Consider the following 27,553-nt stretch of genomic DNA (forward strand, 5'->3'; position numbering starts at 1 on the left):
CTCACTCGAGGCCCACAGAGAAGGAAATGAAGAGATGATATAAATTCGTTATTTTTGTTTGTTTTTGCTCAGTGACCCGTATCAGGAGGTGGGTCACGTGACCTCAGAGAGCGACCCGTTAGCGTTCCCATTCATCTCAATGGCAGTTCTTCAGCCGCCATATGAAACCGAGCTACGCAATCTGCATGTTGCCATCTTTGCTCAGTTCTGGAGGGCTTTCCTTCGAGCCCTCACTGAAAGTGAATGATTTCTGGGTGTTTTGCCTTTGCAAATTATTGTCGGTATGAATAACCCCTGAGACTAGGACAGAGATCAATAATCAAAGTTCTACTTCTCAGATTTGTGTCGGGTTTATTTGTGTTGTGTGGACATTTCTGATTTGTACAAGCACTGAGACTTGAAGCTAATTTCTTGCTGCTGACAAAAATAGAGCAGGACCTTGTGAACATGATGGCCATGTACATGGACACTTTTTGTTTCAATCGGAATGAAACTTTCCAGGTTCGGTTTTCAATCCGATCAAGTGTTTACATGTCCTCTCCATCGAATTACAAACCGTTTAAACCACCATTTATGATCCGAATGAGATGTTAATTCTTTCTGTTTGACATGGCTACATGTGAATTTTTTTTCTTTTCTTTTTTTCTCCTCGACTGTGCTGCTAGTCCGATTACAAACGGATTATTGTGGTCCATGTAAATGCAGCTAATGTTTTGTGTATACAGTTTGTTTATTCTCTTAATTGTGACTTTATATGTTGGAATTGTGGGACTTGTACAATGTGATTTCTCATTATTTGGACATTGCATTTCATTATTGCAACAAGACGCAGAGTTTTATCAGTTTTGGAGTATTCATTTATAAATGTTGACCAACTGTTTCTCTTAACAGGTATGACGAGTGGGTCAAAGCCGATAAGATTATCAGACCAGCCAATAAGAACGTCCCTAAAATAAAGCACCGCAAAAAAATAAAGGTACAGTCAAGAAGATTTTCTGCTTTTTTTTCTTATGAAATCAAGTCATGCGAATAGAACACACTACAGTTGTGGGTCGCTTAATATAATAAAAGATACAGGAATATTGTGAAATATTACAATTCATAATAACTGTGTTCTATTGTAATATATATGTTTATATATATATATATATATGTGTGTGTGCGCGTGCGTGCGTGTGTGCATGTGTGTTTCCTAAGACTAGTGAATATATCGTAAAATTTAATTTATTCCTGTGATCAAAGCTGAATTTTCAGCATCATTACTCCAGTCTTCAGTGTCACATGATCCTTCAGAAATCAGTATAATATGATTTGATGCTCAAGAAACATTCATGATTATTATCAATGTTAAACACAGTTTATTATTTTTGTGGAAACCGTGATTATTTTTCAGATGAATAGAAAGTTGAAAAGAACATCACTTATTTTGAAATCGAATCTTTTGTAACATTATAAATGTCTTTACTGTCACTGATCAATTTATAGCATCCTTGCTGAATAAAAGTAAAAAAAAATGATTCTGACCTCAGAATTTTGAATGGCAGTGTGTTTCTCATCTATATTCATATTTATAGAGGCTACAATCTTTATTTGCTCTCTTTGTTTAATGACAGAATAAAGCAGAGCGAGAAAGAGACCGAATAGAGAGACTGACGGACAGAGAGGACTTTCCTTTACCTAGAAATCGCATCAATCGGTTGTCGAAACCAAACTCTGGCAGTGATGTCTTCTCGAAGATGGAGGATTGTGGTGATGAACTAAACCAGCAGATGCCCGTCAAGCCCATCGAGATCACATCTATTCTCAACGGCCTCCCAGGTACCTTTACATTCACTGTAATTATGAGTCTTATATTTTTTTAAAGGTAAAGTGTGCAATTTTTCTATACTAAAAAGTCACTGTAAGTGAACCATTGGTCCTGACGAGTGACGCAGTGATTTTGTGACTTCAAAAACATTGATCTGTTTGGTTTAGCAGCCTGACATCTGTGTGTACAGACAATGGCAGAAGGAATAGTAGTGTGGAGCTTTTGGAAAAAGTAATTGTTCTTGCAATTCCATTTTGTGCAAATAGTGTCTGAGAAATTTCACACTTCACCTGTAAAGGGGATGTCTAATGCTATTTCATGCATTCTAACTTATTGATTCTCATGCTAAACATGGCCAAAGTTGGAAAAAAAAACAAGTTGGACTTATGATGGAGTATTTCTGTCTTTAATACACTCCTTCAGGATCCGTATAAGTTTCGGAATTTTTTTTTTCGAGTATGACATCTGTTTCCCATAGGCTCGGAAAGCTCCACAGATGACAGTGAACGAGAAGAAGATGATGACGCTGATCATGATGAAGAGGATCATCCAGGACGAGCGAGTCTTCGGAAAGGAGGTCCTCCAGAGCGCTCGCTTACACCACAGCACTGGGAAACTGGAAGCCCGTCTGAAGACTTCAAAGCTCCCACAGTTGTCGACGAGGAACCCACCGTCCAGGAAAGCCCAGAATCGGGCAAGAGGAAGAGCCAGTTTGAGGTGGACGTGGAAGGATCCGGCGGCAGAAGAAAAAAAGCAGAACTTCTAGGCGAACGCAGTTCGAAAAGCCCGGCAAAGGGCAAAACCAGAAGCAGTAGAGGCAGCGATTGGCTACCAAGTAGTTCGCCGAAAAAGTTGGAAGAACGAGGTCCGGTGGAGGATCAAGGCGAAAGCAGTTCTGAAGACGAAGCAACTGAACTTCAACCCAAGGAAATACCAAAAGGGCATCTGAAAACCAAGAGCTCGCCTTCGAAGAAATACAACGGCGTCAAGGAGAAGAATAAAAGCGGGTGTTCAGCATTCTGGGAAATCCCAGAGAAAAGAGCCAAAATATCCACAGGGATCGATGACAGGTCGCCCAGCTCTCGTACCAAAGGCCAGAAGGACGTTTGGTCCAGCATTCAAGTTCAATGGCCCAAGAAGATTTTAAAAGACCTGTTTTCAGACTCGGACACGGAGGCGGCGAACTCTCCTCCTCCTGCAGGAACCGTTTCAGACGAGCCGAGCACCAAACCGGCCCGGGACAACGACGAAGAAGAGATCGCAGAGGAGAAGCTGCAGGAGAATCCCAGCAGTGGCACCAACTCAGTCCTCAACACGCCTCCGACGACTCCCGAGTCTCCCGCCGTAGCCGAAGGACCCGCTGAGGTTCTTCCCGAGATCCGCGCGCCTTCGCTGCCCGCCAGTCCTCAACACGCCTCTTTACCCGAAGGACCCCTGACGGAGGAGCGGGCCGGGAGACGCAGCGAGTCCGACAGCAGCACGGTGGAGGTGGAGAGTTTAGGGGGAGAGATCCCGGAGATCCATCGGGAAGAGGAGGCGGGATCCCCTTCAAAGGCCTTCGACGGAAACCTGTCCTGCAACAGTAACAGCAACTGCAGTCTGACGCTCAGCAACAGCAGCCAGCAGGAGAGCGAGCAGAAAGCCAAAGGTGCGTGCAGAGACTATACACACGGTTGATCGAAGTTAATAATAATAATAATATACTTTATTTTATAGAGCGCCTTTAAAAGCAGCTTCTCAAAAGCGCTGTACATAAAATCACAATCCACAGGAAAATACAACAAATAAAAGTTAATAAAAACAACAACATTAGAATAACTGTAAAACAGTCACAAAAAGACATCAGCAGCCGAATGCAAGTTTAAAAAAGTGTGTCTTGAGAAGAGCTTTAAAAATGCCAAGAGTCTGGGCTTCCCTGAGTTCAGGAGGAAGAGCGTTCCGAAGTGAAGGAGCATAAACAGAAAAAGCCCGGTCACCCATAGATTTTAGGTGCGTTTGTGGAACAGTTGACAGATTACACTGTGAGGAGCGCAGTCTGCGATTTGGGGTATAAAGGCCCGTTCACACCAAGCACGATAACTATAAAGATAACGATAAAGATAACTACATATCCGTCCACACCAACGACCGATAACAGTCCTTTTTATTCTAAGCACGTGCGCGCCCGCCCTGCGGTTTCAAAGTAGCGAAAATGGATGACCTGCTGCTGCTTTACGTTACAAAAAAATATCAAAAAGAAAAACAGGCGCTTTTGGCTACACGATATCCTTAAAAGACGAGAGGAGTTGGGAGAATCCGACACTCTGATTAGAGAGTTGTCGTCTTTTGAAGACAAATTTTATTAATATTTTCGAATGAAGTCCGTCAGATCTAGCCTGGTTCTACCAGACTCTCGTACATTTAATTTGTACAGAGAGTCTGGCACCGCTCCATTGACAAGCGTTAACTTCCTTGTAGGCGGGTATTCTATTGAAGTCTAAAACTATTGGATCTGCCCAGAGTCACTCTATCTGCCATAACCAATCGCTAACGTTTGGTCGTGACATATGTATTTTCCCGAACCCCGTGGGTGGATGGCCATAAACACAAAACTAAGCAAAGATTGTTCTTGCTCCGGCTTTAACTTCTTGATATTCGGCAGCGTTGCCACAACGGACCGAATGGCTTCGCTCGCATCTTTCTTATTTTGAACTACAACTCAAAATAACGCACGAGTCGACATCAACGTCATCGTTCTCAGCCACTCCCTCTGTTCGCTGATTGGCCCGGTAAAAAATTGATCGGAGAAAACCAAAGTCTACAGCGCAATCCCAGACGTAGTACTGAAGGAAAATGAAATTGAGCGGAAGTGCGTAGGAGGGCGGAGCCAGGCTACGTCAGATCGCCTAGTCAACACCTTTATGTATACAATGCCTTCTTCACTGTAACTTCAGCAATGTTGTCAAAACTAGCGCTGGATAGCCTACCTGAGGTAATTTTGTTACACTATGCTAGACTGCATAATATCTCATCGTTAATACTTCTCAGCATTTATTCCCAGGATACGACCGATTGCTTTCCATATATCCATCTTTTTTAACTTGTCCTTGAAAAATGGGGTTGACTTGTCAAACAGTGGAGGATTTTTTTGTACCTCGACGATTAACTTCTCTGCAATGTCATCTGCCATTTTAAATGCGCGATACCTTTAAATTAGAATGGATTCTGATTGGCTGTCAGTGTTTTATCGTTCGACAGCTGGAAAAAAATCGTTCTGAAAGTGATCCCAACGATATCGTTCCTCATATCTTTATCGTTATAGTTGTGGTGTGAACTCTGTTATTCTTTAATATATAGAACGATTTTTAGAATTATATCTTTATCGTTATCTTTATAGTTATCGTGCTTGGTGTGAACGGGCCTTAAGGGATTAATAAGCCAGATAAGTATTGCGGAGCTAAGCCGTGTAATACCTTGTATGTCAACATCGTGATCTTGAAATCAACACGAAACCTGACCGGGAGCCAGTGTAAAGACTTCAAAACCGGAGTCATATGGTCAGATTTCCTGTTTCCCGTCAGGATCCGGGCGGCAGAGTTCTGAACATATTGCAATTTGTTAATTGTTGTTTTAGAAACGCCGGCTGAAACAGCATTACAGTAATCCAGCCGTGTGACAACAAATGAATTAATCAGCTTTTCAGCGACAGATAAATGCTTTTATTCAGCAACCCAACTCTGTCCGTCAGTCTCTCTATCGCCGATTTATTCTGTCATTAAACAAAAACAGCAATAAATACAGTCTGAGGTCAGTACGATTGTTTTTAGAAAGAAATTCATACTTCTACTAAGCAATGATACATTCAATTGATCAAAAGTGACAGTAAAGACATTTATAATGTTACAAAAGATGTAAATTTCTAATGCTATAAAATAAAATATCATGGTTTCCACAAAAATAAAAGGAAGGCGTTTTCAACATTGATAATAATCATAAATGTTTCTTGGGCATCAAATCATCATATTATAGTGATTTCTGAAGGATCATGTGACACTGAAGACTGGAGTAATGATGCTGAAAATTCAGCTTTCATCACAGGAATAAATTACACTTTACTATATATTCACATAAAAAACGCTGTTTTAAAATGTAATAATATTAATGTATATTTATCATAATATTAAAAGCAGATGATATATGATAAAAGCAGCCACGTTGAACATAAGAGACTTCAAAATCTTAATGTTTCAACCCCCAAACTTTTGAACTGTAGTGCCTATAAACAGATTTCAATTATTTTTTATTTTATTTTACATTATAAAACTATTTCCTATTACATTAGTTCTAAAATACTTCAGTAACACTTTACAATAAGGTTCCATTTGTTAATATTAGTCAACTATATTTGTTATCACTTATAAAGCATTTATTTGTCTAATTTAATGGGAATTTCAATATAAATACGATACAATTAAATATAATATTTACCAAGCAAATGTTGCATCTGTTATTATTACTTGACCTTAGCTAACATAAACTAACAAGAACATTTGTTTTGTTATGAATTAATGTTAACAGACTGTAGCAAATATATTGCTTATTGTTTGACAATGTTAGTTAAGGCTTTAACTAATGGGACCTTATTGAAAAGTGTTACCAATACTTCAATATGATTTAAAAAGATATTTCTAAAATGTGATTAATTCGTCAGACCCTGCATTAATGCGCTGCGACAAACTGCTTAGAAAGTGAGGAGGATCACTAGGTTTTGGAGCAAACTTAGCAGATGTTGACACAGAACACACTTTTGTATTTTGCATCTCACACATGAAAACTGTATAAAGAAAAAGAAGTTTAACTTTTATATAAAATCGTTTTTTTTTCTCATTCCACTGCACTGCGTCTCGTGTTTTTAAACACAAACCCTGTTCTGTATTAATATGCTGCGAATAATATTTAACCCTCTAGGCGCCACGGTCGAGTTTACTCGACAATATCGCGCACTGAATAAAACGGCCGATTTTTTTAAAATTGGGTGTCAAATTTCGTTCGACCTCCCCTCCACTGGATGGCAGACATGTCATTCTTCACCCCCGACTCAAAAAAACGTAATGTTTCTATACAAAATGTTCGAGTTAGAGCGCATTGAATCAGTGCGATCAAAAGCGGAGCTAGTGTGCGAGTGAGCCATGTTATCAGAGCCTCTCACCATCACAATCGCGGCGACAGTATTGTGGTGGAGACTTTGTCTAATGTGAGTGAGCGTTTGAACTAAACAGGTCTTGTCTACTTGTGTTTGTATGTCATATGAATAATATATATGTGCCCCATACATGGAATCAGAGTGCCTACTGTATTTAGTAAATGGAAAATCTCTACAGCAAAAGTCCAACCACTACATGCATTCGGTTTGTTTATACCATTTATTAGTGATGATTTACAGTTTGTTTACTACTTACTATATACCTGAGCATTCAGTATTGTGCAATATAGCATACAGAAGGTGATGGACATTTTGGGGGGAAAGAAGTGCTGCATTTTATCATTTAAACGTGACTTTTCATGAAAATTCTATAATCCAAGATTGCCGCCACCATATGACGTCATAATATGCAAATTAGATGGGAAAATGTAATCCCTACATAAACTTTGGGTCATCCTTAATATTTCTCTAATTTACAGAAAGTCTCTATCTTTTATCACTTTTAATATATAGACTTTTGAAATTAGGATGTAAAAATTGGACGTTTTAGGAAAAAACCTCTGGCGCCTAAAGGGTTAAAGGATAATTCCGGTATTTAGCACTTTGAGTCTGTTTTCTAGTTTGTTTTGGATGAACTAGAGTGGTGGACACAGAAATTGACGATGGTCCTGTCTCGCCTTTGAGCGCTTCAGAGTGACTGTCTACCGGCATGCACAAACATGTCCTTAAAACAACCCGTAACGTTCGTTTTCAAAACTGTGCAACTCACCGAGTGGTTAGTGGTGTTCGTTGATGATTAAAAACAAGTAGGTAGCGAAATAGATTTTCTGTCGTGTTTTATTTGCCGTTTTGTAAAATCGCATTGATTTCTGTTGGAGGACTCATTGCTCGTTGATATTACTGCGCTACCGCTATCAAGTGGTCGGGAGTGTGCTAACGCTTCAGACTCAAATATCGAGCGGAAGTTTATACGCGGTTGTGACTGATCTGAAAAAATAGTTCCACTATAGCAAATAACACGGATTGAAATCATACATTGCGCCGATATATATATATATATGTTTGTGCATGCCGGTAGACAGCCACTCTGAAGCGCTCAAAGGCAAGGCAAGGCAAGTTTGTTTATATAGCACATTTCATACACAATGGTAATTCAAAGTGCTTTACATAGAAGAAATTAAAATAATCAAAAGAAATCAGAATAATTAAAACAGTTTAGAATAAAAGATAAAATACATAAATAATCAAATGAAATCAGAGTAATTAAAACATAAAATAAAATACAGTGCAAACAGTCGGACGAACGGTGGCACAGTGCTCATACAGTAAATGCACAGATAAACAGAAGTGTTTTGAGTCTGGATTTGAATGTGACTACTGTATGAGCACATCTGATCTCTTCTGGAAGCTGGTTCCAGCTGCGGCTGGCATAGTAGCTAAAAGCAGACTCGCCATGCTTAGAGTGAACCCTTGGTATTTCTAGCTGATGTGATCCTTGTGATCTGAGTGATCTGTTGGGTTTATATTCAGTGAGCATATCTGCAATGTATTGAGGTCCTAGGCCATTGAATGATTTATATACCAGTAATAATACTTTAAAATCAATCCTAAATGTAACTGGCAGCCAGTGTAAAGACCTGAGGACTGGTGTGATGTGTTCATATTTTCTGTATGAGCTGCAACTGTCTTATGGTGTTTTTGGGAAGGCCAGTGAGAAGTCCATTACAAAAATCCACCGTACTGGTGATGAAAGCATGCACAAGTTTCTCTAAGTCTTGACTGGAAACAAAGCATCTAATTCTTGCAATATTTTTCAGGTGATAGTATGCTGATTTAGTTATTTCTTTGACATGACTACTGAAACTAAGGTCTGACTCCAGAGTCACACCAAGATTCCTGACTTGATTTTTAGTTGTTTGACCCCTAGACTGAAGGTATGCGTTCACCTTGAGAACTTCATCTTTGTTTCCAAACGCAATGACTTTAGTTTTGTCTTTTTTTAACTGAAGAAAGTTTTGGCACATCCAACTGTTGACTTCATCAATGCATTGGCAAAGGGAGTTAATGGGGCTGTAATCGTTAGGCGATAGGGCTAAGTAGAGCTGTGTGTCGTCTGCATAGCTGTGGTAAGCGATTTGGTTCTTTCTCATTATTTGGCTCATTGGGAGCATGTACAGGTTGAATAGGAGTGGTGCAAGAATTGAGCCTTGAGGGACTCCGCATGTCATGGATGTCCACTCAGACTTATGATCTCCAATACTCACATAATAACCTCTCCCTCCTAAGTATGACCTGAACCATTTTAGGACTATCCCAGAAAGCCCGACCCAGTTTTCCAGCCTGTCAAGAAGTATGTTGTGATCGACAGTGTTAAATGCAGCACTGAGGTTGAGTAGTACCAGCACTGATAATTTGCCTGTATCAGTATTTAAGCGAATATCATTTATTATCTTTATGAGCGCGGTCTCTGTGCTGTGATGCGATCGTAAACCAGATTGAAAATGGTCAAAGTATCCATTCGAGCTTAAGAATTTGTTCAGCTGTGACAGCTTTTTCAATGATCTTGCCCATGAAAGGAAGATTTGAGATCGGTCTATAGTTGTTTAATATGGTCTTATCCAGATTGCTCTTTTTCAGGAGGGGCTTGAAAAAAGCAGTTTTCAGGGAGTTCGGAAAAGTCCCAGAGAGAAGTGAGGCATTTACCACTTCCAGGAGATCTGCTTCTAAGCTGTGTAACACATTTTTGAAAAAAGATGTGGAAAGTGCGTCAAGGGCGCAGGTTGATGTTTTTAGGTGCTGTACGGTTTCTTCCAAAATTTTGCCATCAATTTCTTCGAAATCAGACATAGTGGCTACTTTCTCGTGCTGTTGTCTGATCTGCCTGACACCAGCACAACTCAAGGATGAGCTGATCACCTTTCCGATATTGTTGATTTTCTCAGAGAAGAAAAGGCGATTCTAAAAGAGTCAAAAAGTCGAGACAGGACCATCGTCAAAATTTCTGTGTCCACCACTCTAGTTCATCAAAAACAAACTAGAAAACAGACTCAAAGTGCTAAATACCGGAATTATCCTTTAAATTTTGACTACTTGTTAGTGCACATTAAAAAATAAGTACAAAATCATTCCAAGAAATGCATTTCTAAATGTTTCTCTCCCATCTCACAGCCTCATCCAGTCAGAAGCGGCACAAAGAGTCACAAGGCGGCGGAGCGGCAAAGAAACACAAGCGGAGTCATAAAAACCTGAGCTTGCATCCCAAGAAGAACCGCAAACCAGGTGAGAGCCGCACATCCACTCGAAGAGCTCGTGTGTGTTTAGAGAGCTCAGCCGAGCGATGCGTAGCTTTAGCTTCAGCTTTCCTGTGGAACTCAGTCTTTGTCAGTCCTCTATTCCTGCAGGGATGTGAACGTGCTCGAGTGTCTCTGCTTCTCGTTTCTCGAGTGTTTCGAGTGTGTTTATCATTGAGAAGCTGTGGTGTCGTCTGGTAATGAAAAGCTCTAGGAGTTCGGTGACTTCAGTAACTCACTTTAAGAGATGACTTTGTCTCCAAATTAAGTTATGGTTTGCCTGCCAAGAACTTCTTCTTTTTTTTTTACACCCAAGTCCTCTTTAAAAGAACCGAACTCAAACACTGCGTTTTAATAGTGCACTTTACACATTCTGCAAACTCTGAGTGACTTTACAACTACATGTCAACTAACTCACACTGTCCCTGAAATGAATTCTAAACACATTTTTCTTGGTTAGATTATTGTAATATAATCTTGTAATAATATCTTGTTATTTTGAAGATTTTTATAGTAATATAGTGATATATTTCTGCAGCAGACTTTTGAGATTGACCTACATTTACTATTGACGTGAAGTACCACCTTGAAGTTAATATTTCTATAATTTTACAACAAATAAAATATATTTAACCTTTTTTTAGGTGTTATTTTTTTTATTTTTTTTTATAAAAGGTCTGGTTGGGTGTAAACTGAAGGAAGACCTTTCAGTTTGACCTAAATATTTACACATTAAAATTAATATTCCAATAATTTTACTACAAATAAAAAACTTTATCTTGTTTTTAGTTTAATTTAAATTGACTTTTTATGTAAAGATTCTTTAATTTAATGAAATCATTCAATTTATTTATTTGCACTGGTAGAAGGTCCGGTTAAGGTTTTAACTTAGTATTTCAATAATTTAACAACAAATAAAATAAAATATAATTTATTTTAAAGTTTTGTTTAATTTTTACGGTTTTTATTTTAAAACTATTAACTTTATTTAAAACATAAAAACATAAAAATTATTATTATTTTTTTATTCATTGTAATAACTAAATTATTAGCACAAAATCTAGTTTGGGTCTCTACTTTCACACAGACTTGATTATTTTAAATCAAAACTTTTTTCATATTTCAATTTTTTCAGGTATGAACTGATGAATGCATGCGAGGCCCGTCCAGTAACGCTGAGTGTGTGTATGTGTGTGTGTGTGTGTGTGTGTGTGTGTGTGTGCAGCCCACAGCAGTGACAGCGAGGACCAGTGTATCAGCGAGAGCAAGAGCTCGAGCCGGACCCCCCCCTCAGGCCACCGGTACCAGAAACACGGAGAGCCGGATCATTCCCACAGCCGGGAACATCACGCCAGGACCAGGTGGACCTTCCAGATGTGTAAGTGCCAGGATTCCTGATAGTCTTAACCCGTTTGATGAGAACCGAGTGTCTGACGTCAGTTCCCTTTCGTTCCTGTTGATCCAGCGGACCTGGAGAAGATGAGCAGTCTAGAGCGCATCGCTTTCCTTCAGGAAAAACTGCAGGACATCAGGAATCACTACCTCTCGCTCAAATCTGAGGTGGCCTCCATCGACAGGAGACGCAAGCGCATGAAGAAGAAGGAGAGGGAGAGTAAGTGCTCCAGTTTGTGGGAACCAGAGTTATTCTAGTATTATTTATATACTTTTATAGTATTTATTCATATTTTTGCTTAGCTGTTTATTTTATATCATAATTAATTCATAAATATATTTAGTAATTTTGTTATGTGCTTTAGTTATTTTTATTTAGTTATAAGTTGGGTTTTTTTCAGTGTTAGTTTTAGTAATTTCAGAACATGAACTTTTTTATAATATACATGTAATATAATATATAATAAAATAATATTTCTAGTTTTTCATAAAATTTTATAATTATTGTAATAAATAATTTTATTTGATCTTTAATTTGACTGCTGAAAATATTTTAAATAGTTTAGGTTTTAGTAATGTTACTATGAGCTTTTGTTATTTTTTTTATTTTTTATTTTTGTTTAAAAAAATTGTGATTCTAGTTTTTATTTGAGATCATTATAATGAATTACAAAAACAAGAGTAATCGCAAAAATAATGTTTTAGTAATTAAAGGGATAGTTCACACAAAAATGTAAATTCTGTCAGTATTTACTCTCCCTCATGTTGTTCAACCCCGTAAGACCTTCGTTCATCTTCGGGACACGAATTAAGATATTGTTGATTAAATCTGAGAGCTGGATCACTCCTCCATAGGCTTCTAAGGGATTGAAACTTGTTCCCCGAAAAGTTATTAACCCTTTCACACGTACGTTTAAAATACTCTAACTGACCACCAGCGTGAGTTTTTCAAGGCGACCGTTATTTAGAACTTGTCATTTTAATGTTTCCATGGTGACGCGTCATTGCTTGTCACGTGACACAGCGCAACCACAACACCGCGCTGAATGAATGATGATCTGCTTTTATGTAATTTTTCCTTTTTTATTAAAAATATTCACAAATGTTTTACTTATAGCATGAAACACTGATATTCCGATTGTCAAATATGTGCAAGTGGCAGTGTTTTGTTGTTTAAACACCTTTATAACGATCGCGTTAGTCGAGCTGTATGCGCAATGGGCGGCGCCATGTTAGTTTGTTTCACAGTTCAGAGAATCGGATCTGTTGGATTTACAACACTTCCTCCACTTCTCACGAAATGCATGAAAGTAGGTGCCCGGTGAACTAGGAGAAGAATAGGGTCAAATGCAAAGCTACTTAAACAATGTGTATCTGATATGAATAAAACGTGTCGTCTTATTATAATGTAAAGGATTATTATTGCCGCTTCCATAGACATCAAGTGTGTATTTTACAAAGTCAAAATCATTGTTTTGCTAGTACTTGTGTGTATTTAAACGTCTGAAACCTCAAATAAACATTATGTGGTTGAAAACACTCAGTAGTTGTGATATATGACAGCACTGAGTGCGTCCGTCTCTGGCTCAGCGCCAGCAAACGCGCGAAAGCACGTTTGAATTTAGCAGTTGATCACGTGACGCACTGACCGTTCTAATCACACCGGTGTGATCGTACGCTCCAGGGACCAGCCAAGACTGATCGTACGTGCGAAAGGGTTAAAGACATTGTTAAAATAGTCCAAGTGACTGCAGTGGCTCAATCTTAAGTTTATCAAGCGACAAGAAAATCAAGTGCGCAAAAACAAACAAAAATAACGACTTTATATCAACTATTGATTTCCTTCTCTGTGGGCCTCGAGTGAGTTCACTAGTGTAACAGCGCAGCGCTTCTGTGTTGTACGTCACACGCAGGCTCACTATTGGCCGACGCTGGTCATGTGTGTGATGCGTGTGACGTACAACAACAGAAGCTCTGCGGTTTTACACTAGTGAACTCACTCGAGGCCCACAGAGAAGGAAATGAAGAGTTGAAATAAAGTCGTTATTTATTTTTTTATTTTTTTAAAGAAAGATATTCTTTGATTAAATGAGATTTCTGATTGTAGTCCTTTAAAAAAAATAAAAAAAAGTAGTCCTTGAAAGTCCTGGAATTTCATTTGGCAGAATCTGTACGAACCCCGTTTCTTGGAATCCCCCTTTTTTGCCAGTCCAAAGTTAGCAGTTTTGAGGCTAGTTTACTAGTTTAAAGAGTCATGTGATTCCGTCATGTGTCATGAACTAACCCATGAACTGTTGTGTCCCAGCAGGCGCAGCGGTAGCCTCTTCATCCTCGTCCTCATCCTCACCGTCCTCCAGCTCTCTGACGGCAGCTGTCATGCTAACGCTAGCCGAGCCGACGGTCTCCGGCGCGTCTCAAACCTCTGGGGTGTCTGTGGAGTGCAGGTGACAGGAATGAGACGGTGTCGAGCAGCACAGAGCACTTAACCAGCACCCGGCTCGACCTCTGACCCCTGCACTAGTGGATGGACACACACTGACAAACGGGGCACAAGTATGATGAAACAAAAGCCACCAGATACAGCAACAAGCACTATTTTATATCGACAACTGTTTCCTTGGCAAGCTAATTGCACTCAAGTGCACTTTTTCCTGAAAGTTGGGTCGAGTTTGACAATAAGACTATTTCTGTTTGTTTTACAAACCATCCCCACTATGTCCATGAATATTTTATCCTGAATCTGAATATGAATTCCAGTTTCACCCATAGTAAATCACCGGAGGCGTTTGAGACGGGAGACGAGGAGAGTCACTGACAGCCGTTACGCTGGTGACGCTCAGTGCCTTAAAGCACGCGTGAGGAATGCTGGGAAACGCTCAGCGCTGGGTCGATGTGTGTTTCGTAACGCCTCCAGAAGAGGTCAGCTGTGAGATACTCACTCACTCACATTAAAGAGAATGTCTCGTTTATTTTTAATCATAACATGGCAAGAGTGTCAAACCAGTCCAGGTCATATTTCACCCTAAAATCAAATGGGGGGAAAATGTGTGTATATATATATATATATATATAATAACTGTATTACAGTACTGAGACTCACCATTTACATAGACAATTAATTATAAATTCGGTGAAAGAAAATTCTTAATAGTCCTTTCATTAGGTAAGTGATTTTTTAAAATGCGTCAAATATGTAATTAACTATATTACATTAATGAGAATCATCATTGAGAATAGTAAGAATTATTTATTTAATAATTCTCTATTAATAATTTCACAATGACAAAAATCTTAATGGCCCTATAAAAAGGTTTCATTATGCAATATTTTTAGTGTTTTATATATAATTATGTATTAAATATATAATAAGCATACAGTATTACAGTATGTAATGAGAATTTTATACTGTATATAAGTAATAAAAACTAAATCTAGCTAAATAGTTTAGTTTTGCTGTCCTATATATATAACATTTTGAAACCTATTTTTAGTAGTTTTTCAATTAGATATATAATTTAAAAATGTGTTACAGTAATGACAATTGATGACAATGAGAATTGTATATTTAATAAATAATTATATATGAATTAATTTAACAATTGGTAAAAAGAAAAAATCCATTGTGAGATGTTTTATGTATAACAATGAAACATTTCACAATAAAAAAGAAATCTTGCATCATGAAACCTATTTTTAGTAGCGTTTTTATGAAAAGTATCATCACATATCAATTTCCCAATTGAAAAAAAGTATTGTTATAGTATAAACTGTTCATATATAAATATATATATATAGTTTTAGGGTGAAATGTGACTCGTTTTGCGTGTCTGTTCAGATGACACCTTATGAATGTTAAATCTCCAATTTGTCCAGTGTTTTTTTTTAATGATGTCAGAAATGCTGATTAAAGCTATGTTGATCCTCCGCGTTCCCCGCTCGATCTCCTCCTCCGTTCAGTGTGTCGTTCCCGTGACAGAGAGTCGAGCGAGGCGGGCAAAGGGCTATCGGGCCGCGCGCTCGCCATGGAGAATTCGCGTTCAGTATCTCTGGAGGTGAAATGTATTATGATTGTTGACAATTTGAGAATTGAAGACTTTTTCTGGCAGCCAGGATTCTAAATGTATTTTACTACTGAAATCTACCCAGACCCTGTGGGTGGGGTTTTAATGGTTAATGTGGCAGTATTCAGAAGTGCAATGGCAGATTCATCTGGAATCATGTGCAATGACAGATGCCGATCTGTTCTGTGCGTAGCCTTTGTGTGTTTGTGTCTTCCTTTTCTCCATTTCCCACCTGCTTTTATTTGCAATGCCATACATGTAGGATGTCGAGTTATAAAGCACTGTGGGAAACGGAAAACGCTTGTTTGGTTGCGTTCACTAGCGTGATCTGTGTTAGTTTAGCCAAAAATGAAAGTTGTTCCAAATGCATTTGATGTTATTTTTCCGTGCAACACAAAGCCAGACGTTTCTTTTTCATCCAACAACAGTTGACACTAATTTCAGTCAAATCTATGCGATTTCAGAAGCACATTTGTCACAAACGGATGCTCGACTGAATATTCTTCAACAACGGCCACAGGGAAAAATAACGGCATGGTTTGCAATGAGTGGACGTTCGTTTTTAGGCGAATTATTCCTTTAGAAGTACTAAGGAACATCATCACTTCCCTTCATTTATCGCTCTCTTTACTTTCATCCTGCATCCTTCATCTGATCTGATCAGGCGAAGGGTTACGATGGTGAAAACGTGCATTTATAACGAGAAGTCGTGTGTGTGTATGTATGTATGTATGTATGTATGTATGTACAATGCTGAAGACATCTTTCCTTTGTATAGACTCCCTGATGTATCATAACCTGAAGGACTGTACCGTTTGGCACTTGTATGTAATTGTATGCCTTTGTTATACATTTGTATATTGAGAAGTGTGTTTTGAGTCAAGCTAATTAATATCTTGCACTGTTAATACCATGTACGTTTCTGTACAGTTTTACTGTTTTAACTGTAGCGTCTGTGTGCATTTGGAAGGTAAAGCATGTCCATTTTCTTACTCGTTCTTTTGCGTTTCGTTCTTTCACTTCGGTAGTTTGTTTTGATTCAGTTTCTCACTTTTACGTTTCCTTCTCGTCTGTGTATTTCCGTTAAACTGTGCTTGTACTAGGCTTTTTTTTATAATGTGGTATTTTCCAATCTGTACATGAAGTGTAAAGTTTTATGGATCTTTACAAAAATGTTCAGAGACCGTTTGTGAACGAGAGAGAGAGAAAGTGACAAAGCTTAACGGAAAGTTCTATCATATTTATTAAGCTCATCAGAAGATGGACAGTGTGTAATTTATTGTACAAATGTAAGCAGAAAAGCCTTTGAAATAAATGCCATAGTTTGTGACTCTAATGTCCACTTCACTGTATATCAGAGATGATTGATGATGCAACACTATTATAGATTTGATCTGGTGTGTTTTTAATGGAAGCTTGTCTCCGCCGCAAAATAAAAAGGTAAATGCGACTTTTTATCACATTTCTGATAAAAAAAAAAGTACAGTACAGTGATTGTGAGTTATAAACTCAGATTTGCGAGCAATAGTCCGAATTGTGAGTTTATAGCTCAAAAAGTCACAATTTTCTTTTTTCTTTTATTCTGGGGTTGAAACAAGCTATTATTATTATATATATTATAGCGGGAAGGCATTGACGTCACTTTCCCGCCGGACTGAGTGGCAGAAGAGCTGCTGTGTGACTGGATCTATTAGGAGAAACTGCGAAAACGTGAGTAAAACAAACGATTATCAGTTTAAACTAAAGGTTGGACTCGATATAGTGTTCCTTACAACTTACCAAAGATCCAGTGATCCATGGATATTAACATGCAGACAGGAATCCTGTTTCCTGACATTTACATGTGCCTGATTTAAACACCGGAAAAATACATAAAGCAAATCTTTCTGTGAACGCTTTATATAAATACAATATAGGTCTAAATCCATGTGATCACTTATATCAATGTAATATATCAACATATCATCCAGCTTTAAAACTTGTATAGTTTTTTGTCAGTGTTATTTAAAAACATCCAATTATGCAGAATATGCGATGGTAAATATTAAAATGAGTTGTCAATACAATATAGTGTATGATTTTACCCCTAAATTCAGCATATTGACACTAAATAATAGCTTTCAGCCGTCTGTAAAAATATACCTCAGATTTCTAGTCAAATCTAGTTGTACCGTCAATTTTAAAGCTCTTTCCCGTTTTAGATGCGTTTCGTGTGTTTCTGCCACTCAGTGTGTGTGACGGTGATGTCACGCCCACACACTCTTGTGTAGCCTACATTACATTGTATTTTGCCCCGTCCATCATATATGCAAAATACACAAGATGCGTCCCCGAACCACCAGGGGGCCCCCTTGCGCTCAGATGATTAATTGACAATGGATACGATTATTCGAATTTTAGTTTTAGTTTTTATTTTGGCTTCCAACGATTATAAAACCATGCCGCATTCAGTTCCTTCTCTTTAAAGCGTTGCCCTTCCTGTAACATCCAAATCAGTCAAATCATGTGACATGACTGTCATAATATTCAGTCCCCTGCCTGATGTGCTCAAAAACAAGCAGAAGCTGTTCCAGAAGCGGCTTTCTTTTTAAGTATATGCCTTAAAATATACTTGAATGTAACTCGACACCCTTGCCTCATTTAGTATACGTGGTTCTATGAATATGCAAATGAACCCCGCCTCCACTCACTCACTCACTCAGAGATCCACTCGATTACACGTTGATCTGATTGGTTGCAAGGTAGTTTGTGACGTCAGAAACACCCGCGATTTCAAACCGTGTTTTTGAGACTGTCTTTGGTTCACTGCAGTTTTAAGGAGAAAATACTTGATTTTCAAAATGCCGACATATGAATTTACACATGGTTTGTCTTAAAGCATATTAAAAACACAACATAGACATATAAACAACATTAAAAGCTGGATTTTCACCACAGGGTGACTAAACAAAGTTGGTTATTTCTTAAGTGAACATAAACAGTTGGGAAAGTAATCGAATGCTTGTCAGAATATCTGTGAATTTGTTCTTAAAGTGACAGCAACCTAATAAATCTGATGCTCTCTGTCTTTTAATGTTAATCAAACAACAAAAGAATACAAGTGAATTACTCACTGCTCTTCACTAAATAACTTTAGTAACTTTAATAAGAATCCATGTATATTTAATTCATATGGTGAAGACGGATGTTTACATTTGACTACTTAATTCAAACTCTGAATTATTAGTAGGCTAAATTTATATTTTATTTGTATCTTTTTTCTGTTGTATTTGTCCTATTGTTTGTAATTTAATTTTTTTTATGGTACCGTTTCAACTCCCCCCAGACAGCAACATAGTGTCGGCTCGGATCTGGTCAGAAGTCTTGGACCGGCACTGATTTAGCTTATTTGTGGAGATGTCAAATATCTTCTGAAGAATAGCAGAACCTGACCAATTATTAATTTATATGGGTATATATGTATTTTTACACACACACACACACACACACACACACACACACACACACACACACACACACACACACACACACACACACACACACACACACACACACACAGACCTATATAGGGGAGACCAGGGACAGTTGCAACACTTTTTGCATTTGGCTCTGTTACTCAGAGACGGTTTGGATTAGACAAACCAATTGTTCATCAATAAACTTACATCTGTATGTTAATAGTCTAAACCATTGAAAGATAATCACAGAATCTACATTTTTCACAATTTGCATTTGAATGTAAGGAGGAGTCAGATGTTGCAACTGACCAAGGGCCCGGGGACAGTTGAAACATTGTTTGGGGATGGTTGCAACATGTTACAAATACAATATATGTCAGTTTTAGCTAAATGATTATTATCAAAAATGTAAGTTATAATAATATTACAGTGTTATTTATTCATCCGATTTGATTAGATGACAATTATAGATTTGTCTAGATGAGTAGGCCTCATGTGCAGATGTCAATTATTCAAATTTATATAAAATACAGGAGGCTTTTAGTGACAGGTAGAATGGAACAATTTGTGAGTCAATCAACTTTTATTTAGCCTATTGTCATGTAAAAAAAAATTTTTAAACTATATTTTATATTATCATTTTTCATTTTAAATGTTACGCATCGTCACAGACATCTGCACGCGTGCACACACACATAAACATAAACCGCCTGTCCTTGCTCCAACTTGATGAACTATATCATATTTAAGTAAAAACTTATAAAAAATGTTAAAAATACTGCTATGTGGCCTGTGTTTATATTTATGCATTGTAAGGGCTGTTGCAACTATCCCCGTTCCTGTCAGCCATGATAAAACCTCATGTGCTAGCTGAACAATTTACCTTGATACATGCTAATCACACTAGCTTAAAGTTAACATATCACTCATTTAAACCATATAAGTTTGAGCTGAAACACAAAAACAGTGAAAACAGTTTAACAAAAACAAACTTTTGGGGGGGGGGGGGTATGGGGGGGGCATCCAATTGTGCATGTGCAGTGTGAGTGTCATTACTCTAGCTTATTTCTGGTTGGAGAAAAATGACATGTTGCAACCATCCCTGGTCTCCCCTACAGGTGCTGGTCATATAATTACAATCTCATCAAAAAGTTGATTTATTTCAGTATTTCCATTAAAAAAGTGAAATTTGGATATTATATTCATTCATTACACACAGACTGATATATTTCAAATGTTTATTTCATTTAATTGTGATTAAAACTGACAACTAATGAAAATCCCAAATTCAGTATCTCCGAAAATTAGAATATGACTTAAGACCAATACCAAAAAAGGATTTTTAGAAATGTTGGCCAACTGAAAAGTATGAACATGAAAAGTATGAGCATGTACAGCACTCAATACTTAGTTGTGGCTCCTTTTGCCTGAATTACTGCAGCAATGCGGCGTGGCATGGAGTCGATCAGTCTGTGGCATTGCTCAGGTGTTATTCGAGCCCAGGTTGCTCTGATAGTGGCCTTCAGCTCTTCTGCATTGTTGGGTCTGGCGTATCGCATCTTCCTCTTCACAATACCCCATAGATGTTATATAGGGGTTAAGGTCAGGCGAGTTTGCAGGTACTGGTAGCTTTGGCACTGTGTGCAGGTGCCAAGTCCTGTTGGGTTTTGCTTCAGAATCCTAGGTTAATAGGTTATCCCTATTAGTTGTACCCTTTTTTATCTACCACAACTTTTTCTTCCCTTCGCCTCTCTATTAATGTGCTTGGACACAGAGCTCTGTGAACAGCCAGCCTCTTTAGCAATGATCTTTTGTCTCTTGCCCTCCGTGTTCAAGACGTCAATGGTCGTCTTTTGGACAACTGACAAGTCAGCAGTCTTCCCCATGATTGTGTAGCCTACAGAACGAGACTGAGAGACCATTTAAAGGCCTTTGCAGGTGTTTTGAGTTAATCAGCTGATTAGAGTGTGGCACCAGGTGTCTTCAATATTGAACCTTTTCACAATATTCTAATTTTCGGAGATACTGATTTTGGGGTTTTCATTAGTTGTCAATTATAATCATCAAAATTAAAAACAATGAACACATGAAATATATCAGTCTGTGTGTAATGAATGAATATAATTTCCAAATTTCACTTTTTGAATGGAATTACTGAAATAAATCAACTTTTTGATGATATTCTAGTTATATGACCAGCACCTGTATATATGTAAATGTGTATATATTATATATATATATATATATATTAGTCAGTTGAGAGTCTTATGAAGACATTATTACGCTAATAAGAAGAATTAAACAATGTAGGAATGCTATTATTGGCGCTAGTAGTAAAATTTAAAAGGTTACTGACTGAATGCTGTCAGCAACTTTAGTCTTTTTTAGTCAAAAGAGTAATTTAGAGAGTAAATAAATATGTTTTTATTAAATATATAATCATAAGTCACTGGTATATGTTTTACTAATATTATTATTATTATTTAAATATTATACATGGACTTTCGTTCAAAAACAATTATTAAACATTATACAATAAACTGTAAAAAAGTGGGAATAAAAATATCTGTCTGTACTTTTTTTTATTAGTACACTTGCATTCATGAATGTGATATTAGTTGAAAATTATAGAAAAATTAAATTAATTAAACGTTTTTTTCTCTCCATTCTTTTCAGAATATTCATTAAAGCCAGAAAGGGCAAATAACGCTGTTTTTATTCTTTCAGGCGGCTGCAGCGAACACCTTCACAGTGCTGTCGTCATTCAGAGGGGTCCTTCCGCCGCTCTCTGAGTCCGTGAGCACGAGCACGTGCAGCAGCAGATCTCCGGTAACGCGCCGCGATGATCGGCGGCAAACCAAGCGCAATCGCCGCGGGCGTGTGTGGCGCGATCCTCATCGGGTACTGTATCTATTTCGACAGAAAACGACGCAGCGATCCGAACTTCAAAACCAGACTCCGTGAACGTGAGTCACGAGATCGACCAGACTAACGTTAGTTAACAAAATACCAGAACGCTGTTTACGTAAGACTGGTTCGTTTTACTTTTCATGCAGTGAGCTGGTGTTTAGATTACAGTACCGTGTCTTTATAATACATAGTCATGTTCCGTCAGTTTCAGATAATAGTCTTATTTTGACCCAGGATGTGATGCACATAATATTGATTCATTGAATCGGTTCCTTTGAACGACTCGTATGAACGCGTCACCTGTGCAATGGTAGTATAGAAGAAGAAGAATCGTATTGGCTGAACTGAATCAAAATCAGCTTAGTCTGGTGACATGGGTTTTGTGTGTTTGATTCAAGATTTTTATTCGTTATGTACATCTTAATTATATATAAAAGTTTGTTGTTTCATGTGCTGTTTTCTTCTTTTTTAGGGAGGAAGACGCAAAGAGCTGCTCAAGATAAATCTGGACTTGCTCAGGTTAGGTCAAACATCTGATCACATTTAGATGTTTTTGAGGGTGAATCCTTTTGTTTCTTTAAAGCAATTTTCCATCGTTTTATCGTCCTTGTGCGAGGAACCCCATTCTAAATTTAAAGACGACTACATATTTTGTGTATAAACACCCCAAAGACAAAATATTATAAATGTGTAAAATATTTTTTTTAAATATACGTTTTCTGTTATAATATTGTTTTTATTTCAATGACAACGAAACCGTTATGTATGCATTTGATTTATTATTCTAATCATTTTTATTATTATAGTTTTTTATTTTAACCATCTTTATTGTAATCCAATTAAGTTAGGTCTTGTTTAAATAACTTATTTTTGTTGAAAACATTTAATGTATGTTAATCGTTGTTGGTTTTAATCAATTTAGTTTAGATCATTTTATTAATTTCATTTAATAATATTCTTTCATTTATTTTAATATATTTTTAGTATTTAATTTTTAGTTAGGTCTTATTTTTTTTTTAAAAAGCTCTAAATTTTTCCATGGACCCATATTTTTTATTAATTTATTCTAATTAATTTTACTCCTTTTTGTTATCACATACATTTTTTAGTTAGGTCTTATTTTATTTTTTTCTACTTTTTTCCATGCATTTCTCATTTATTTTTATTCAAATAGTTTATTTTAGTCAAGGTAACTATTTGGTTAGATCTTACATTTTCATTTATTTCAATACTTTTTCTATTTATTTTAATATTTTTGTATCATTTATTTGTATATTCATATATTACATTTTTAGTTTGGTCTTATTGTATTATTTATTTATTTATTTCTATACATTGTTCCATGGAGCCCCTAATATTTAAATTTCTATCACTCATTAATCATTGTAATCAAATGAACTATTCAGTTATATCATTTTATTTTTCCCTTTATTTCTTTTATTTTTTTATTGATTTAATCTTATTTTGTTTTTAGTTGGGTCTTATTTTATTTTTTCAATAAATTTTTTTGATGACCCCTTATACTAATTTGAAAGCGCTTTATGAAGGTGAAGGTTTGATGTCGGTCTTTCTATCTTCAGCTGCCAGATCTTAAAGATGCCGGAGCCGTGCAGAAGTTCTTCCTGGATGAGATCCAGCTGGGTGAGGAGCTTCTGGCTCAGGGTGAGGCGTCCATGTCACTATCATCTGGGTTCACACACACACACACACACTTAAGTGCTAAACGCCCACATGTTGTCCTCAGGAGACTACGAGAAGGGTGTGGATCACCTGACCAATGCGATCGCAGTGTGTGGCCAACCACAGCAGCTCCTGCAGGTGCTTCAGCAAACGCTACCAGCGCCGGTCTTCCAGATGCTGCTCACCAAACTCCCCTCCATCAGTCAGGTGAGCGCCACACCTCACTGCACACCTGTGTGGGGTCGGGAATCGAAAATCAATTCCAACTCTGGAATCGAATACTTGAGGTCAGGAATCGGATACTTGTTAAAAAATTAACTAAAATTTCGATTCCTTTGTGAGCGTTTCAATATGACTTTAAACCATTCAACCGCTAGATGACTCGTGTGCTATTTTATGTGGTGCGCACACATCGAAAAATCGCTTACAGAAAATGTGATTTTAAACCATTCAAGCGCGAGACCACACACACTGTTTTCAGAGATGCAGGCGTGTGTAACAGTATCGGACAACTCTTAAAGGGACAGCAGCCTAATATTCCTGCTGCCGTCTCTATAATAACACTAATCAAATGACAAAAGACAAAGAGAAAATTCACTCGTTCTTGACTGAATAACTTTTGTAACTATATGTGTAATGTGTATTTTATTTATAAACTGCAGAGTTATTTTACATTTGCAGTTTCTTTACCTGCATACCTGGACATCTTAAAACAATGTTTACTTTAATGGCATATTTGTTCGGCTGTATCTATGTTGCGATTGCTAATTTTTTATGTTCTTTTTTAATTACTGAGTGTTTACTTGTCTTTAATATTTATATTAGTTAGGCTTGGTGTTTTTAAACCACAGGCAAGCGTTCCTCATGTAAGTGTTGTTGCACCTGTTGATTTTTGTTCATGATATTCAACTAAAATTAAATGTTTTGCAATAAGACTAAATCTGAATGATATCTTCGTTGTTGTTGTTTTTTACCATATTGGAATAAAAATTAGAAATCAATGATCAGAATCGGAACGGTTAATATTGAAACGAGACCCAACCCTACACCTGTGCATTCTTTAAAACCCCCCACGAGCCGTGTGTCGCTTCTGGGACAAGAAAGAATGCAAGAGAAAATCAAGAACTAACCAAAGTTAGATGTCTTTGCAGTGACTTTTAGCTATTTCACATCTTGAACATTGAAATATCTGTCATTGACATTATGCGACGCATGCTGTTCTAGAGCTGACCTCGTGTTCTCCCGTTCACAGCGGATAGTGAGTTCTCAGAGTCTCGAAGAAGATGATGTCGAGTGAAACGTGACCAATGGACCTTCTGATCTTTTATTTATCATGTTTATTCCTGTGTTTGGTTGCACATCTATCCCGACCACTTTCTGTTCCTGGTGTTTGCATTGACATTGTTCTTATAAAATGGATTTGTTTTCAATTCTAAACATGATCTAACGTAATCACATATTTAAATGCAATTGAAAGCATCAAATTAAGAATATACTATTTCAATGACAAGCAAATTAAAAAGGTCATCAGTTCATAAGCACTCGGTTCCTTTTAATGTGTCATTTCTGGATATTTCTCACGTTTAGTGGTTGATCGCATATCAAGGATGGATCTATTTGCAATATTAATCAGATGTTTTTGTTTATGAATCTTGTTTTTGTATGCACTGAACTTTAAATAATAGACTTTTCTTTCTATTCATTAAATAATTTAATCAAGAATGTCTTTTCGATCACGTTATTTCTGCATGTATTCTTGTTTTTCTGATGCACATTTCACTGCAATGCTGCTGATTATTTCAAGATTGCAGTTCTCTTCCTCTAGGAGGCAGTGCAGACGCACACGTTCTCATAAACTAAACCTCAGTGAAGAGGGTTTTTAATGTTAAAAGCATCTATCCTGGTATACTGTAACTGTTTTGTTCAAAATTAACATTTAAATGATAATCAATTTTGTCTTCCAAAACTAAAAAATGTTTTTTCTCTATTTTACTTTATTTATTTTTTCTTTCTTATGCTCTAATGCTTGTCTTTTGTCTGATTAAGACATTTTGTAGGAATGGGCTTTTCAAGCAAAAATAATATTCGACGATCGCTGGGAATTATTTGATTTTTATTATTATTTGAAAAACGCCCCCACCCCCACATGCTCACCGGTAAAATAGCGTTCGTTCAAATTCCACTCTGACATTAAATTCCTCTGTACCGTTGGCTGGGCCTTAGCCATTAAAGAAAACGTATTCAGTTTCATATTTATGTTTAAATAATGTTATTTTTTAATTGCATCTATGTTGATTATTAGGGGTGGGAGAAAAAATGGATCCATCGATGCATCGCGATTCTCTCTCCAACGATTCTGGATCGATTCTGAGAATTCCAGAATCGATTCTGAGCTTAGTTTTTAACCAGATGTGCGATGACGTTGAGTTTGCTTTAGAAACACCCATATTCTGCTTGCTTCCAATTCCTCACACACATACACCACTCGAACCTTCCGTAAAATAATCTTTCATAAAGTTCGGAAAGGTTGAAGCGTATTACAAGGACATTCACAGGCTTCATTGCACAGGATACCGCTTTCTTTGATGTTACACTTGAAGTGTGCTGTCTCGCCCGTCGGTATTTTCCTTAAAAATGCTCTACGAAGTCATCATTTATGTGGTTTGGAATGCAGTGGACTTATATATTTAAAATATGAACCTCACTAACAGAAGGCTGCTTTCAATTTCAAATGCTGACGCGCGCTTTGTTTGTGAGACTGCTCGCGCATGCGGCTGTGCGACTCCGTGTAGTGGTTTAATGTACTTGTGCAAAATTTACGTAAACACAGCCAGTTATGTCTTAAGGGATTAAACGGACAGGACTCACCGCATTACTACTTTTATTTCAAAAGAGATGCGTGCATGAATGCAGCTTAATAGATCTCCCGCAGTCTATGATGTCATAGTAAAAAACAACAGTAAAGATGAAGAAAAATCACTCACAGTTCTTGAATGGAAAACGTTCAGATAATCTATAGGCTACTGAAAGCACTTTTTGTTTGTTATATTTTTCTATGCTCCTCTTTATTATTTTTTATATTAGTTTAAAATTCTTAACATACAACTGTTTTAATAAAAAAAAATTAATTTGTAATTATTTTTTAAAAAGTACTTAATTACTTATGTAAACTAATGAATTAATAACGGGGAGAAAGGTAGATAAAGAATCGTTCTGGAATCGGATCGTGACTCCCAGAATCGGGATCGGATCGTGAGGTGACCAAAGATTCCCACCCCTATTGATTATATGAAGAGTTATGAGTAGGTCTAATCATAAGATGCGCAGTATCGGGAGACATAATTCTGACCACATTAAGTTTTGTTTTGTATGAAGCCTTTCTTCAAAGTGAATTTCGTTTTGTATTTAATGTATCTTAAATTTGAATCAATGTTTTATCAACCAATTGCCTGGATTTAATAAATAAGAAGCAAACAATGTAATCAGGACATGGAGGCGCCGGCGCGATATAACTTGCATTGTTCGTGAACTGAGCTCGTCTCATAAATGAAATATTCCTAATAACTTGCGAATAATTTCATGACTTACTGGCAACAAAACTGTAACGTCACGGGCCCGTAATTTCATTACCATCTTATTTCTCTCTAGGCACGTTCACAATGCTGAGAAAGTGGCAAGTCAACATCTTTGCAGCTGAGACTGACACAGAAAACACTACTTTATTAATAAACAATTAAAATGTGTCCTTTCTATAATTGACACATTCATAATGA

General features: G+C 37.1%; 2 protein-coding genes and 1 non-coding gene across 5 annotated transcripts in view; all 3 read left to right on the forward strand.

Annotated features, from left to right (window-relative positions):
• arid4b (AT-rich interaction domain 4B) overlaps positions 1 to 17,062 on the forward strand; it is a 124,570-nt gene extending 107,508 nt beyond the window's left edge. For 2 of the 3 annotated variants that reach the window (XM_077217368.1, XM_077217366.1), the window contains 7 exons: positions 892 to 976; positions 1,614 to 1,818; positions 2,286 to 3,455; positions 10,158 to 10,268; positions 11,505 to 11,657; positions 11,745 to 11,891; positions 13,977 to 17,062. In XM_077217368.1, coding sequence (XP_077073483.1) covers positions 892 to 976; positions 1,614 to 1,818; positions 2,286 to 3,455; positions 10,158 to 10,268; positions 11,505 to 11,657; positions 11,745 to 11,891; positions 13,977 to 14,119 — 2,014 coding nt within the window. In that variant the 3' untranslated portion in view covers positions 14,120 to 17,062. The remainder of the gene's footprint in view (positions 1 to 891; positions 977 to 1,613; positions 1,819 to 2,285; positions 3,456 to 10,157; positions 10,269 to 11,504; positions 11,658 to 11,744; positions 11,892 to 13,976) is intronic. The other variant, XM_077217367.1, reaches the window with a different exon arrangement.
• A 4,857-nt stretch (positions 17,063 to 21,919) lies between these two features.
• On the forward strand, positions 21,920 to 25,499 carry tomm20a (translocase of outer mitochondrial membrane 20). Its single transcript, XM_077217418.1, has 5 exons — positions 21,920 to 22,156; positions 22,573 to 22,619; positions 23,681 to 23,762; positions 23,845 to 23,987; positions 25,033 to 25,499. The coding sequence occupies exons 1-5, from the start codon at positions 22,033 to 22,035 to the stop codon at positions 25,075 to 25,077; spliced, it is 441 nt and encodes a 146-aa protein (XP_077073533.1). The 5' UTR covers positions 21,920 to 22,032; the 3' UTR covers positions 25,078 to 25,499.
• Positions 24,832 to 24,963, forward strand: LOC143724458 (small nucleolar RNA SNORA14). Its single transcript, XR_013197381.1, has one exon. It is a non-coding gene; the product is annotated as a small nucleolar RNA SNORA14 (small nucleolar RNA).
• Positions 25,500 to 27,553: the final 2,054 nt, after the last annotated feature.

Source organism: Siphateles boraxobius, unplaced genomic scaffold, assembly GCF_051911475.1.
Source record: "Siphateles boraxobius isolate OS27281-9 unplaced genomic scaffold, OSU_SipBor_1 73, whole genome shotgun sequence".
NCBI classification, from domain to species: Eukaryota; Metazoa; Chordata; class Actinopteri; order Cypriniformes; family Leuciscidae; genus Siphateles; species Siphateles boraxobius.

Excerpts from the sequence above, each read along its gene's own strand:
- tomm20a (XM_077217418.1), top strand. The coding sequence starts at position 22,033 with ATGATCGGCGGCAAACCAAGCGCAATCGCCGCGGGCGTGTGTGGCGCG. Across the intron at positions 23,763-23,844 it reads TGAGGAGCTTCTGGCTCAGG|GAGACTACGAGAAGGGTGTG; the intron begins GTGAGGCGTCCA and ends TGTTGTCCTCAG. Across the intron at positions 23,988-25,032 it reads AACTCCCCTCCATCAGTCAG|CGGATAGTGAGTTCTCAGAG; the intron begins GTGAGCGCCACA and ends TCCCGTTCACAG.